The 15024-nt window shown below is 36.3% G+C and overlaps 1 protein-coding gene across 10 annotated transcripts in view; it reads right to left on the minus strand.

Annotated features, from left to right (window-relative positions):
• CDC42BPA (CDC42 binding protein kinase alpha) overlaps positions 1 to 15024 on the minus strand; it is a 182946-nt gene that overhangs the window by 72634 nt on the left and 95288 nt on the right. For all 10 annotated transcript variants that reach the window (XM_077176144.1, XM_077176143.1, XM_077176142.1 and 7 more), the window contains exons 7-12: positions 7611 to 7704; positions 6660 to 6860; positions 5807 to 6055; positions 2042 to 2121; positions 855 to 1021; positions 273 to 395 (exon numbers count right to left, since the gene is read on the minus strand). In XM_077176144.1, the coding sequence (XP_077032259.1) occupies positions 273 to 395; positions 855 to 1021; positions 2042 to 2121; positions 5807 to 6055; positions 6660 to 6860; positions 7611 to 7704 (914 nt within the window). The remainder of the gene's footprint in view (positions 1 to 272; positions 396 to 854; positions 1022 to 2041; positions 2122 to 5806; positions 6056 to 6659; positions 6861 to 7610; positions 7705 to 15024) is intronic.

Genomic DNA, 15024 nt, shown 5'->3' on the forward strand with positions numbered 1-15024 from the left:
GTTTTCTTTGATCAGTTTTGCTGCTGGCAGTGCAGCCTCATGGCCCATTGTATCCTCTCTCATGCACTACTCCTTGCCACTTGGAAAACTCAAACTGAATTTGGAGAAAATGCTGTGGTACAGTGGGAGAGTGAGGGGTAAAATGAGAAGTAAAAATAGACTGGAAAATTTTATAAAGCCAAGGAAAACTAGCATTACGATTGGAGAGAAAAAAAAAACTTGACAAAATACAGTTTCTTGTTACAGCTTTTACATTACTATTTATAACATACCTGTTACCTGTTTCTTCAACTTTTCAATTTCTTCTTTCAAACTTTTAATTTCTAAATCTTTACTTGCTGTTATTGGGCCATCCACTGTTGAATACTGAAGAGCCTGCACTGTCTGGGTGGACTCTAGAAAAAGATAGAAGAGAGAGGGATGGATAACATGCCTGACATCTGAGGAGATCAAAGAGATAGTACTGATAAATTAGGACATGCCAAAACATCCTGCACTGGGCATTCTACAATTTACAATTTCCAATTATTATGTGCCAATTTTTCAGTAATTGTCAGCTAGACCAACTAAGTTCTTAAAAGTTTTAAGAACAAAATGTTTATGCCATAGTGACCAAGGTACAGTGAGAACAAAGTTAGCACAAGAAGTTGCATACATGGTGTATTTCAGGCATAAAGTGTAACAGAAATTTAATTAGTCAATCAAAATAATAAAAAGAATTATTTTTTGCTAAAAAGCATTCCAGGAGGTATATTTAGTTTTTTTCCCATAGTATAAACAGTGCCTTACAAAACTGCAGGTTAATCTAAGTTTAAAAAGTGACAGAATGATTTTTTTTTTTTTTATGACTATACCTTGCAGTTTTCTGCTAAGTTCAAGCTTTTCCTGTTCTAGACGCCTTATTCTCCTCTCATAAGCTTCTGTTGCTAAACTATCCTCCAAAGTTCTCTGAATGCTGGCATCAAGATCCATGGAGGGTGGTCCAGCTGTCAGTCTTAGACAGCTGCGGTCTGAAAGAACACTGGGGGGAAAAAATAAATAGTATTGGATTTTACAACAGCCTGATTTAAAACACTGCTATAAAAACATCAACCAATAAACAGTTTGTTTAAGTTGTTAATTACTATGCCATTTATTATAACATCTTGTTATAATACCTTGTTTGTATGAGCTCATTGGAAATTGAAATAATTTTTACCTAGCATGCCCGATCTCCTCAATGCATTTTTTGTTACACAGAATTGGATGAACTCCTGATTAAAAATCATTATGGATACTCTATGTTAGCCAGACAGCAAAAAGCAAAAGCTTAGACAGTAAAATTACAACAGTAGTAAATTTGAGAATAGTTAATCAAGTATCACAAATGCTTTAAAGACAACAAAAATGGTATGAAATAACAACTAGGGCACGGACATGTCAGAAATGCTGTGGCTAGTCATGTACACATGCTACTACTTATGCAAATAATGCTTTTGAAGTCCAGGACATTCTAGGACATAGTCACTTTCCCAGCAGAAAAAGGCCTGTCTTTTCAATGGTTGTAAACACTTTCTTTATTTCCATAAACAAGGAGCATACAAGGGACTTCCCTGTTTAGTTTAGCAATGGAAATGAGTGAAATAAATTATACATTAATAGCAGATATCAAATAAAGTAATTTTTACAAAATTACTATTCAGACTTACAGAAGTGTCAAAGGACTAGAAATAAAACTGGTTATAATGTCTAACAAACTAAGTTTTGTTGGGGTCCACACATGCAGTCTTAACTTTGTAATGGGCAGTTAATTTCATATATTCTCTAATAACAACCTTTCTCATCAAAACTCCCCTGAGCACAGGTCCTGACCTGTACATATGTGTAAATTTCACCTGCAGAGAGCTCATTCTCTTGAACAGACAGCATTTTAGATTATGGTAATTTCCTCAATAAACCACATTCTTTGATATCTGTTCAGTATGATTCAAAGACAGAAAGTTAGAAGAAGTTAGAATACTGTGTAACTAGCCTACAGACAATTTTTGAACTCTTAACTTACCAGCTACTTGTATATGTGAAACCCACAAATGGTAAATGATGGCCAGAAAATGCAGTGTGGGATGGTGGAGGCATTGTTTCCTAGAAAAATAACAAGACAGTTGAATAAGCAGTATCCTACTGGACTTGAAAGAAACAGATTTTTCAGTTTAACCATATGAGAAGTGTTAGTATCATGTGAACTATACTCACTGGCATCCTTATCTACAGCCCAAATATGAAACAACATCAACTAATTCTATTTATAATAGCATTTAACATATACAAAACCAGATCATGCTGCCATAAAAATGTCTTTCTAATTAAATAGGCTATTTTTCCAAGAAGCTCTTAGCACAAAGTGTAACACCTTTTATTCCCTGCTATGCTCCTCTCTGCTATTCAGTCAACAGGGCTTCCTGCCTGTAGAATTACCAGCCCACTTCTGAGTGGGCCACCTCTATTTGGAAAGAACAATCAGCAGGCATTTATTAGGAAGAAATAATACCAGAGAGTGTTCTAATCCCATTAGTGCTTTGACCATTTCTTCATTCTTTGCTCCTCTTTCTTGCCAGACAAAGAGCTACAAACAAAGACAAATCTTTGAGTTGCTATTCAGGCTAAAATAACCCTGTTGTTATTTTATTTGGACTATTTGAAGTTCTAATATTCTTAAATTTTCTGTTAAAAGCTTCCTATTTAACCCCAAGATGCAAGGTTTATGTTGCTCTTCTAGAGAAGGCCATAACAGTCACCAAAAGAAAATCCTCAAGAAGATGATTATTGCACTGGAAGTGATAAAAGACTCCAAATTGTCAGAAAAGGTATATTATAAATACTTTCCTTAACAATTTCTTTCTAAACCAAACAAAAATGAATGAAAGGAACAAATTGTACATTTTCTTCATATAAAACTCTGCAGGAAAGGACAAGGAGTAAGACTGCACTCAAAAGAAATCTGAAATTACCTTTCCAGTGGTGATGTCAGCTATATTACATCACAACCTTGTCCTCTTAGCTGACAAAAACCTTCATGTTATAAAAGAGTTCTCAAACAACACTAATGATATTGCTAGATTGTGTAAATTCATGAAGTTGAGTATTTTGGAAACTAAGGACAAGATCAAATTACAAAGCCTGAACTTTCCACTAAATCATTAAAAAAAATCTCAATTATTAGGGATTACTATGGTTAGAAAAAGTAAAATTCTACTTCTCCTTTACATTCTGTTTTCGCCTTCCATAGATTCAAATTTCAAAACTGTATTCGCAAATAACTTTTAAAACTATCAAATACTTAATGGCATGATTTTAACAGCCCACATGACAATTCTCAGATACTACACTGAGAGGTTACTAAATATCTAAAATATTGTTTCTATTGATCATAAGGTAAGATTCTGTGAAAGAATTTGTTTTGCAGAGGTCAAGATACATATCTCCTGCTGCTTGTGTGAATTTAGCAGTACAACCATGCTGAGAAAATTATGACTGAATCTCTCAATAAGGCTACCAAACCAAACAGTGAAAAGCTAAAACCCAGCACAGCTTAGGCTGCCTGAATAGCACAGTTTTGCCCTTTATGCTTGTGTGTACATTCAACATACTTTTTAAATGTCATTATTATGTATATAATTTTTCCATGGGACTATGGTCCCATTCAAAGCTCAGGAAGAATAACAACCATGGCTTTTCAACACTGTCTTTTATCTTCAGCATTGGGTTTTCCTCATTTGCTCTATGCAATTCAAATCTTGCCAAGAATTTTTGAAAGAAAAAAAAAAAAGTCTCATGGGCTTATCTGTGTTGCTGATTTCTACAATAGCAGTGTGAGTATGTGGAACTTCCTCAAAAGATATGTATGAAATATGGAGGAGAAAATACCTCCAAGTTATATATAAGGAATTTGAGGCAAAGCAATATGAAATACAATGTCCACTGGTCAAAGCAAAAATGTAAAATATTCTCAGTCATGCAATGCCTTTAGGCTAGGTTTTTTCAGCAGTTCTGAGATACTAGGTGTGAAAAGAAATGGCAAGAAAATAACATCCTTATATTAAAACAGAACAAAACCTTCACATGTTTCAAATTAGGAAGCTGAAAAAGAAGCTCTAGAAACTGGCATTCCTCTCTAACAGTTCAGGGGCATTGCTTTTCACCCCCAAATGTCTAAAGCAAAGTAAGAATGGGACTCAGTTTTCTCAGCTGAGAGTCCAGTAACTCAGCAGAGGAGCATTCTTTCTGCACCTGCAGGTCCCTGTTCCTTCCCAATGGTAAAGCATTCACACTATACAGGCATAGTTTGAAAACATCAGGTGGGAGAATGGGCTCTAAAAAGGAGCAGTGGTGGAATGGACAACACTAAAATGTGTGAACAACCTCTAAAAAGTATTTCAGCTTCACAAACAAAGACCTGCTACATACAGCATGCACTCCAGCTACTCCATTCTCCATTCTAGCTGTTGCTGGACAAAATAATGTGCAAACTGGTATCTGTAGACTGTATAAACAATTTTTAAGATAAAAATACTTCTGTTGTGAAGGGAGGAGGAAATATCAGATATAAGTGAGGAAACAAAATGAAAAAAGTGCAAGTCATCCTATGCAGCTACACGGATTTGCCTAATTTGCCCATAAGGAAAAGGGGTCTGAGATTTAACCAGAGATCACAGAATCACTTAAATTGGAAAAGACCTTCAAGATCATTGAGTCCAGCCATTAACTGTCAGGTCCATCACTAAATGACTTTCCTAAGGACCACATCTAAAAACCTCCAGTGAGTCAATTGACTCCACCACTTTCCGGGGCAGCCCTTTTGGTTATGAAATTCTTCCCAATATCCAAACTAAACCTCCCCTGGCTCAACTTGAGGCCATGTCCTCTTGTGCTGTGGCTTATTACTTGGGAGGAGAGACTGACACCCACAAAGTGTTTTAGTCAAAGTGGTTTCCATGTTTTAATGTGCAGCTGGAGAAAAGGGAATGCAAATAATGATCATCTTGTCAACAAAAATTCACGTTGCCACTTATCTGCACGCCCAGAAAACTGAGTGAAACTGAGATGCACATGCAGTTCAGAAAAGAGAAGTGGTGAAAATGCTTTATCTCACATGTAAACAGAAAGTTTCTGCATCTTTCAACAGACACACACACAAACACACTCAAAGGTATTTCCGAGGAGAGAACACAAGGCATTCCTCCAAAGCTAAGGCATCTATCATCCTTTTCAAAAGCATAGAAACAGAAAGTCTCGTAAAATCAATAGTTGCAGAGCATTTTAAGGAAAGGTAAAAATATTTTCTCGTTCCTTAAGAAATGGCTGTAATATTTCTCCTACATTTCTCAAAACTCAAGTTGGAGAAAAGACTGGAAAAAGTTAAGTGGAAATGAACTGAAGGAAATCAAACACCAACATGAGCAATTAGAATAATAAAATACAGTAAAATGCAATGTGCAAACTTATAGTAAGTCTTAGCAATGCTCTGCTACAAGTAGTCTTGCAGACTATCTATATGTAAATGCATTATTCTTTGTAAGACATGGACACTAAACTTGTTACTGCAACAGATGTATGTTAGCTAAAGACATGTAAAGCTACAATGAATTTACAAACCTTATGATTTTAGGACCAGCCTACAAACTATGGAAGTATTCCCCTCTCAGTACTTCAAAGCAGCACCTAACTGTTATTTATGCAGAACACAGTGAAATAAACTGCCTTTTCCATACATTTTGTTACAAAGTATACCACAAAGGCTGATTCATCAAAATGTTAATTGTGTACTTACAGAGTTTTTTAAGCAATCATCATCCACATCAAAGTTTGATGTATCAGTAGGGCTGCTGACTTCTGGGATGTAAGGTGCCTCACAGTTCCTAATGTTGTCCCAGTCAATCCCAGCAAAAAATGGATGGTTCTTAAAGTCTTCTATTCCATTTTGTCCAAGTCGATGCTCTCTGCTACAAATGAGCCTTCGGATGAGGTCCTTTGCACTTTCAGAGACATCTGTCACTTGAGCAGGAAACTGAAACCTCTCCTTAAAGATTAAAATAAGAGGAAATAGTTTATTACCAAGAAAAAGTTGGAAAAAATTACCTTCTTACTAAAAATCATTAACTAGAAAAAGAATTGTGCAAACACTCCAGCTCTGAAATACATGCGCTAAGGTTTCAAGGAAAAGACTTCTGCTAAGGATAGAAACTATTAAGATATTTTGTCTTCTACTTTTTCTCCTTTATTTAAATTTCTCTTACACTACAGCTGTTGAATTTTACAGCTAGCTCCATGTGGAAGAACATTTTAGAATCTTCTGCATAAGCCAAGGAATGGGCTCACCAGAAAAAAGAAACACAACAAGATTGATGCAATGTAGCCAAGACAGACTCCACAGAGTGAACTAACATCTATGTTTCCAAGCCCAGATTTTAAGTTTTAGCCTTATTCCAAAGCAAAGTCATCTGCAATCCATAAGCATTAACTTGCTACATGGAAACATATTTTTTGTTCATTTACACATTTTGTTCATTTGCACATTTATCAACACTTAACATAATTAGTACATAAAAACTTATTTTTAAATACGTGCTCAAGTTACCCCATTATTAAAAATTAGCTTAGAGACAGACAGAAAGTGCACTAACTTTGTGGTTCATTATTTTCCCATAGGTCTCCACCAAGGACTCAGCATAAAAGGGCGTTTCTCCATAAAGCATTTCATACATGCAAACGCCCAGGGACCACCAGTCACACTCGGGCCCATACTTCCCTTTTCCATCTTCCATGGCCTGCAAGATTTCTGGAGAGATGTAGTCTGGTGTTCCAACTGCCACTGAAGATTGGACCTGGAGAAGTTACATTTTCAGGATTAAAACCAACTTTCATCATTACAGACACTGTGGTACTATGGCCATGTATATATAAACCTAGTCCAGCATTCTTGTCATAACACGAACAACTAAACACAAGCAAAAGCTTCTAATTTCATAAAGAAATACTTAAGCATCCAACTGCATTAATAGGCAGCCTAATAATATACTTTTGCTAACTATTATCAATATTTAAAAACAGATAAAGGACAGAACTGTCAATTGTCAGGACTAGAGCCAGTAAGCAATTATAGATTTGGTAATCACATATATTAGGTCAAATACTTTGTAATCCACTGGGACATGATTAAACATACTGGAATTACATTCTAGTCACACTTAATGTGCAAATTTAAATGGACTAGAAGAACATCATCCCATTTCAGTATCTCATCCAGCTCATACTACAGCTTACATTTTCAATAAAGATTAGAGCTCAGAGCTTAAAACTGAGAGATTCATAGTTCATAAACACCTACTTGGCATTGACAGAACAGCTTCCCTTTATTTATTCATGAGCTGACTGTATACTAAGAAGTTCTTAATATACTGCAAATCCGAGCAGTCTGCAGTTGAATTTTCAGGAAAGTCAGTTATATACCAATACCACTTACAGCTCCATTTCACTTGCCATAAGGCACCTATTCCCTTTATTAGCACACATTTTGTGGCTATCAATGGACTGAAGAAAAAATATTTAGGAATGTATCATTCTTTCTAATTTACCGTTCCATCTTCCATCAGTTTCAGACAAGAACCAAAATCTGCTAATCGAATATGTCCATTCATATCCATCAAGATATTGTCTGGTTTTATATCCCTGCAATAAAACAAATTCCAGGATTAGTACAAAATGTATTGCATAAGATGTATTCCAACTATTAACTCTGCAAGTCTTTTCATTCAAAACCAGCAACCTGTCAGTCACTCATGATATGGTGAAATTTGCACTAGAGTCATTCCATGAGGCTGTAGATCAGACAAATCCTACAATGCTTCTTAATTTTAGTAATTGTGTAGTTAAATTCCTCATGTCTCAAGGGTAGACAGGAGAATCTTATTTGCTCTGAGCTTTTGTATATAAAATTTTAAAATCATCTGAAGAATTTTAGTGAAATGCTCTCAAGTGGAAGATGCGTGCTTATACTGGAGCTGGAAAACAACCCCTAGATTTTACAACAGAACAAAGGCCAATGAAATCCTGAAATAGTTAACACATTTTTAGATTTGCTGTGCTTCATTGACATTCTTCTCTCACATGCATCTCAGCTCACTGTGCACATCTGTCACGCTTCTGCTGACATGACCATGGTACACACCACTGCAGCTCTGCCTGGCCACACTCTGGCTGCCTCACTCAGGTCATGATGCAGAAGGAACTACCCTTCTAAGCAGGCAGCATCATAAACATATCATAAACTCCTCATATAATAAACTCCTCATATTGTAAACTTGGTCTTTTTTTTTTGTCTCAGGCTTTTCCTAAGTGTATTGAAATACAGGTAGAGTGTATGTTCCCAATGTACAGCTGAGTAGGACAAAAGCCCTCAGTTACCAGAGGGACATTTGTTGTTCAACTTGTAAACTAGGTTCAAATGTTGAAATTTCTTTTCAATTAAGTATAGATATTAAAAACACACATCAAGCTACATTTTAAAAATATCTGACATTATTAGATTCTTACACCATCCTTATCTATTATATTCAAAACATAAGTTATGACTGTATGAATACAGGCCTACAGATATTTTCTCATGGAACATTTTTAAGATATAAGAAAAAACCTCCTAAAAAAACAGCAAAAAAATTTAATTCCTCACTTTGTTTCACCCCCCCAAACAACTTATAAAAAATGAATGTCACTGATTGCTTTACAAAAAAATCTCCAAATATTCACAAACTAAATGTTCACATTGTATCTAAGAGCAGATTTTGTTGTTTGGATTTTGATGTTTTGTTTTTGTTGGTGGTGTTTTTTTTTTTTCCCTCCAACTAAAAGTCGAGTTATAGACAAGGCTTACTGATAATTTACAACAGAAAAAAAAAATTGCAACCACACCTTGAACAACATTATAGAAGCTATGGCATAGAGGTGTCACAGAGTCACACACGTGGTGACAATAAATATGATAACAATTTGCTGCTTGGAAGAAAAGAACTTCCTGAATTTGTGCTACTCAAAGACAAGCAGGCAGCAGCTCATGCTGAACACAAACTTTAGGCACCTTTCAAATGCTCAGAAATATTTACAAAGTAGAAAGCAAACTGCAAGAAATCACACTTTCACAACTTGCAAGTGAGCATAAAGACAATTCTTTAGAAAGTAAATCAGAAAAATAACCAAGTCCATTCTCATAAGACCATTCTTCCACTTGATTTTTGCTGACACTGAATATGCCAAAGAATTGCAGCCTCCAGACTGAGATAGTTGTGTTTGTTTTGCACTCACCCACCAAAAACATTCCTTAAACACGCTTCTAAATAAAAACAAACACATGCCATTGAGACTGCTGGAATTATAACTTCAGTTTAAAACACTTTGCAAAAACATGTACCTAAAATCCAGTTCCTCCTAGAAGCTGGACCTAGTTCAAGCTAAACAAAAACATGAGTCACCCTTGAGGCTCCATTTATCCATGTTCTATCTTTTAATATATTCCCAAGAGAAATAATAATAACATTAATAACCATCATCATCATCATCCCAACCTCTCCCATTCAATCTCACAAAACAGCAAGAAAACATGAAAAATCTCATTGTGTTGTCAACACTGTGCAAAACCAAACCTGCAAACAACACTGAATACACTTGAAGGAACAACAATTTCTTGCAGAGTGGCATTGGTAATGCTCAGTAATAACTTCATAAGAATAATTTTTACAGTCAAGGAAAAAAGAAAAGACCAACTTAATAAATACGAATTCTTTTCAGCTCTTGTAACAGAAGCTATGGGCTATGAACAACTGTTCTGAATTCTGAGCTACATTAATAAAAGACAGTTCGAAAGACAAGAATTGCTGGTACCTGCAGAGCAGAGTAGGCTATAAGCAAAGGGAAGGAAAATTATGAGCCCCAGAGGGGAGCAAGGAACAGGAGTAATTATTGCCAATGTAACTGAAGAATGTGAAGGTGGTGATTATGGGAAAAAAATCATGTCTTAAACCCTGCATCTTTACTGAGCCTGCAGCAGCTAGATTGCATTAGAATGATGAGTGTTGTTCCAGGTTTTCTTTTGAATGACATTTGTTTACTCTCTTTAGTGATCAGAGCTGATCTATCTCCTGTTCTAAAGGGAATATGGTATTCTCTCTTCACATTCACTCCACCTTCCCCAGTTTATCCCAGTTTCTTCACTGTATGGACTGGTTCCTTCTACTTCCATCTCAACTGCATTTTTATTCCTATCTCTCCTAGACTCACCTCAAAAGCTGCCATGTCCAGTCCTTCACAGCCTATCAACCCCAAATTTCCTCCCTTTCTATTTCCTCCTTCCTCTCTCACCTTCTTCACTCCCAAGTCCTCATCTCCCTGTCTGTCCAAATTTAACTAATCTTGTTTTTTATCCCATTTCAGTCCTCAGCAGTCATATTTACTCGTAGTCCTGTTCCACTGGCTTCCTATTCCCATGATACAGGACAACTGTATCCTCTTTCCTCACGTCCAGTTCCTGTCCAGTTTTCATGGCAATCTTCTTTGGCACCAAAAGGAACAGAACTATCGGTAATAGAGACACTGCACAGTCTCTAGTGTCTATTTATCAGCATCTCCCCAAATTCCTTCCACATCACAGCTCTGAAACAGTGCAAATACAGCAGAAGAAAACTGTAAAGTATTTAGTGATCAAACTCTGCACACAGTGGTTTGGAACTCATAACAACTGGAATATTGAGGGAAAAATTATAACCTGAAAGTATCTAGGTGGGGGGCAGAGGAATGAAAATATATCCATGACTCAAGGAGGATTCTTTCCTGAATTTCAAGTCCCCACATCCCATAGCAGATGATTTTCTCACTGGTTTTGTAATAATTATTTTATTAATTGAAAATCTGTATAGGAAAAGCAATCCATGGTTCTTGATTTTGTTTCTGGAAAGAGGAACACTTATTGCTTCAGGCAAACACTAAGGAAGGAAAATTCCAGACCAAGTACCTAAAATCTGGCAAAATTAACGAGCAAATAATGAAAAGTTATATGGCTCAGTGAATAGAGCACTGGGCTGAATCTTTGTAGATAAGAATTACCAGGTGATTGTGGGAAGACCATTTAAACATCACTCAACAAGAACCATGGTGCTCAGTCAAGCAATTAATATCATCTGGCTAGAAGGCTGTAGAGCCTAAATACCCCACTAACTCTGTCATTAGTTCATGGCAACAAAAGGTCAGCCCACTTGAAATATGAAACACTAATTCACTTTCAAGAAATATAACTGTTTGAAAGGTATGTTATGAGGCAGATTTCTAGTGGGAACAAGTACTGAATTGCTCTGACACCACTGTGCTCACTGGAGACCCTGAGCAAGTCCCCAACAGTTCAGCCCCACTCTGACAGCAGCTTCTGGGGGAGGAAGCTCAATGTGCAAGGGGTGAAGGTTGCCAGAGCTGGACCTGCACGAGCCAAGCTGCTACAAATTCTTCAAATATGCTCCACACTGAATTAAGGGAACATAGGAACTCAACATACCCAAAGAAACCTTTTTTTTTTTTTTTAATGAGTGATTTAACAGCACTAAAGGAACTAGAAATCTGGACCAAATAAACTTCTCTAGAAACAGATATGTCCATTTAAGCTTTGACTTCAACAGAGTGTCCAGGAGCAAATCCTACTTTTCTGAGCTTTGTTGGCCTTGACTGTAGGAGAAAATCAACACTGCACAGCAGCTTTGGAGAATGCAATAGGAATAATCAGTGTCCAATACTGAACACTTCACTTGCACTGAAAATGAGCAAAGGCTAATGAAAAAAAGAAAGAAAAATCTCTAATGAATTCTTCCTTACAATGCTTCTTAGCTTAATGTGGGGAGCTGTTCTTCAGATTGGCATGTTTACCCAGATGACTTCACTCACCTCTCTTTAAAATCGTTTACTTTCTTAAGCTGTAATTAAAACCCAAACATTTTACATACTAACTATGTTAATATAAACAACATTCTGAAATAGGACTACAGCAGATACCTGGATTATTGCCATTTATTTTGATTTCTCTGTTAATGAGCCAGAGTAGAATTTCATTTGTTCAGTAAGACTCAAGAAAAAGTATTCCCTCTGAGACATGCTAAATCCATAGCACATTCCAGCTGTAAAATAAACTAAAAAAGAATTTTTAATACATGTGAACGTATTTTTTCCCCTGGATTCATTTCTTATACGAAAGGAAACTTAAGGAATCGTGAGGTCTTGCATATTAAAATTTGCACTAGAAAATACTCTTTAATTCCTTACAACTTAAATTATCTGATCATCTTATGGTTCCAAAGCATATGGGTTCCTGAGGTTCACCTATGTCATTCCTTGCATCACTGGATCACTGCAATTCTGTTCTTTTCAAGACCATGTGAAGTTCCTCAGGTCTACAGATCAGGAATCAGCAGATTTAGAAGAATCTTAAATTTTGTTTCCAGGGCAGCTTAATGGAGGAGGGGACCAGACAAACAGAATGGAAGAAGCATCAAAAACGGAGGGACAATTATTTCAATTGTATCAGAATGACTGAGCAGCAGTGGTGTTAAACACTACCAAAGGCTGTGCCAGTGGGTCAACCCACAGGCTTTTATCTTCTAAGTTTGTGTGATACAATTCCTAGTGGCATTAAAGATTTTGTAAACAGTAGGGATCCCTCTTTTGGTAGCTGTACAGTTATGATGGAAATTTACTTGACTTAAGTTATTCATCTGTATTATCATTTTTTCTTTCAAAACATAAATGATCAGCCAGAAATGGAGGAAGAAGTGAGTCCTCTTCAAGATCAACAAAAGCCGCCCGGTGGTGCAAATGGGAACCTCTTAATATATCCAACATATCCTCCTTGGAATAAATATCAGATGCTGATGGACTTTTATTTATGCTGATAGACTGTCCTTGCATACAGAGCTGAGCTCTTAAAAAACCAGCAGAACTGAAATGAGAATAAAGGGACTCACACTGCTCTAAATGCACGATGTGAGCTGAGCCTGAATAAAGAAATTGACCTGTCTGAAATCAAAGGAGCAATTTGATAGCTAAGCTACAAGTTTATTTGAGCCCAGTAGATAAGAAAGAGATAACCTGGAGAACAAATTTTTATTTCTAATGCTAACATTAGAAAAGCATGGAAATCAATTAATTTTCCTAAACAGGTCACGTGCCTCAAGACATGCTATTTTTGAATAGCAAGGAACAAAGTGAGTAGCTCAAGTGAATTATTTTTCTGTGAAAAATTCACATGAACAGTATTTTTTAATGCTATCAATGCAAATTAAAACACCAGCATTTGAGAAAAACAAATTAGTTTCAGGTGTAACTGCTGGCACAGAGAGACTGATGCCGAAAGCTTATTACCAATTAAAGATTTCATAGTACATTATTTGCTCATTGTACATGCAAGAGCATTCCCCAAAAGTATAAATCAAAAGATTAAAAGCAGACATCAATGATTATAATTATTCACTCTTACAACAAGAAATGCCATCCTTTGCCAAGTTACCTACTTTAAGAAAAAACACAACCAAGACTTCACAGCCAGAATGCCTGGACTTTTATCCAAAATTTGTTCAGAACACAGGATTATCCTTAGTCAGGACAGAAGTTTGGCAAACTGCTTATTTCACTCCCTTCTGTTTCAGGCAGACTTTCCCTCCATACACCTCTCTCACAAAGAAATGCTACATCCACAATTAAAAACGAAGACATTCAGTTTTGGCAGCACTCCAATGAAATGAGAAAATTTGGTGCCTGTGAAGATTTTATTAAGGCATTCAGTGATGCTCTACTGACATCTTGCTTTAGGTACACAGACTGAAACAAATGGTGAACTTCCATTGAGAATGCTGGTCAAAGAACGTCTTTTTTCACAGTCAAAGGTATGGACGTTAATGTCCAGCAGGTTATTTCTATTTTCCATTACAGTGGACTGGGTTATATCAAAGTCAGCATTGCCATATTCTGCCAACTCTGGTTTATCTGAATTCTGATGAGCAAAAGTAGAAATAGGCTCCATCTGGCACAAAGACCAACGTGCACTGAGCCAAATTAGATTTGGACAGTCGGCAGTTATTCTTTAGCAATCCCAACAAGATAGGCTGCACAAGATAGCAGCATGAGAAAACTGGAATATGTTGTACCTCATTAACCATGCCTCTTATCAAGACTCTACTGTGCCTTCTCCTAAACAGACACTCCTTCATTTTTGGGTGAAATCCAAAAAGCGCGTATTTCGATTGAAACCAAAATGATTTAAATAACTTTGATCTTAGCCTTATTATTTGTATAGCACCCAAACCATTGCAGCATGTTTGTGTACTAAACAAAACCTGCTTCATGTAAAGCTGGCAAACCAAAGCTTACAAGCAAATAAGATGCAGTAGCCTTGCATACAGCCCTGAAGTCAATAGGAATAGCCAAAGACTGAACACTTCAGAATTTAAGCCTTAATAAAAAGAGCAACTACAGGGAAAAAAATAAATGCTATAATCAACCTTATCTTATAATTATTTTTTCTTTAACAGTATCTTAACAGTGTAAAACTCCCTTGTTTTCTCTTTAACTCTTGATAATAAATTATTATGTATGTGCTGTTCCAGAAACACCCAGTAATTCACCTCTGCTAAAAGCATCTCTCTACTCTAAGCAGCAGGAAATTCCTCTAAATCTCATTACATTCAATGGGCAGACACTCATCAATTAGTTGGAAACATCAACCAAACCATGACAATAAAGGCTCTAGATCTGTGATATAGTCATTATTTATTGATCAGTGTGGATAAATTTATATTCATATTGTCAGACATCCTAACCAAATTTTATTCTTTGTAATATCACAAAACTAAATGAAAAAACTACTACAAAACTCAAGGTTCCAAGTACTCTGTGCAGTACATTTAGTGCAGCACCTACAGAATCAGATACTTCCAAACTAACTTAGTTCCACACCACACTTTCTGC

Source organism: Agelaius phoeniceus, chromosome 3 (assembly GCF_051311805.1).
Source record: "Agelaius phoeniceus isolate bAgePho1 chromosome 3, bAgePho1.hap1, whole genome shotgun sequence".
NCBI lineage: Eukaryota > Metazoa > Chordata > Aves > Passeriformes > Icteridae > Agelaius > Agelaius phoeniceus.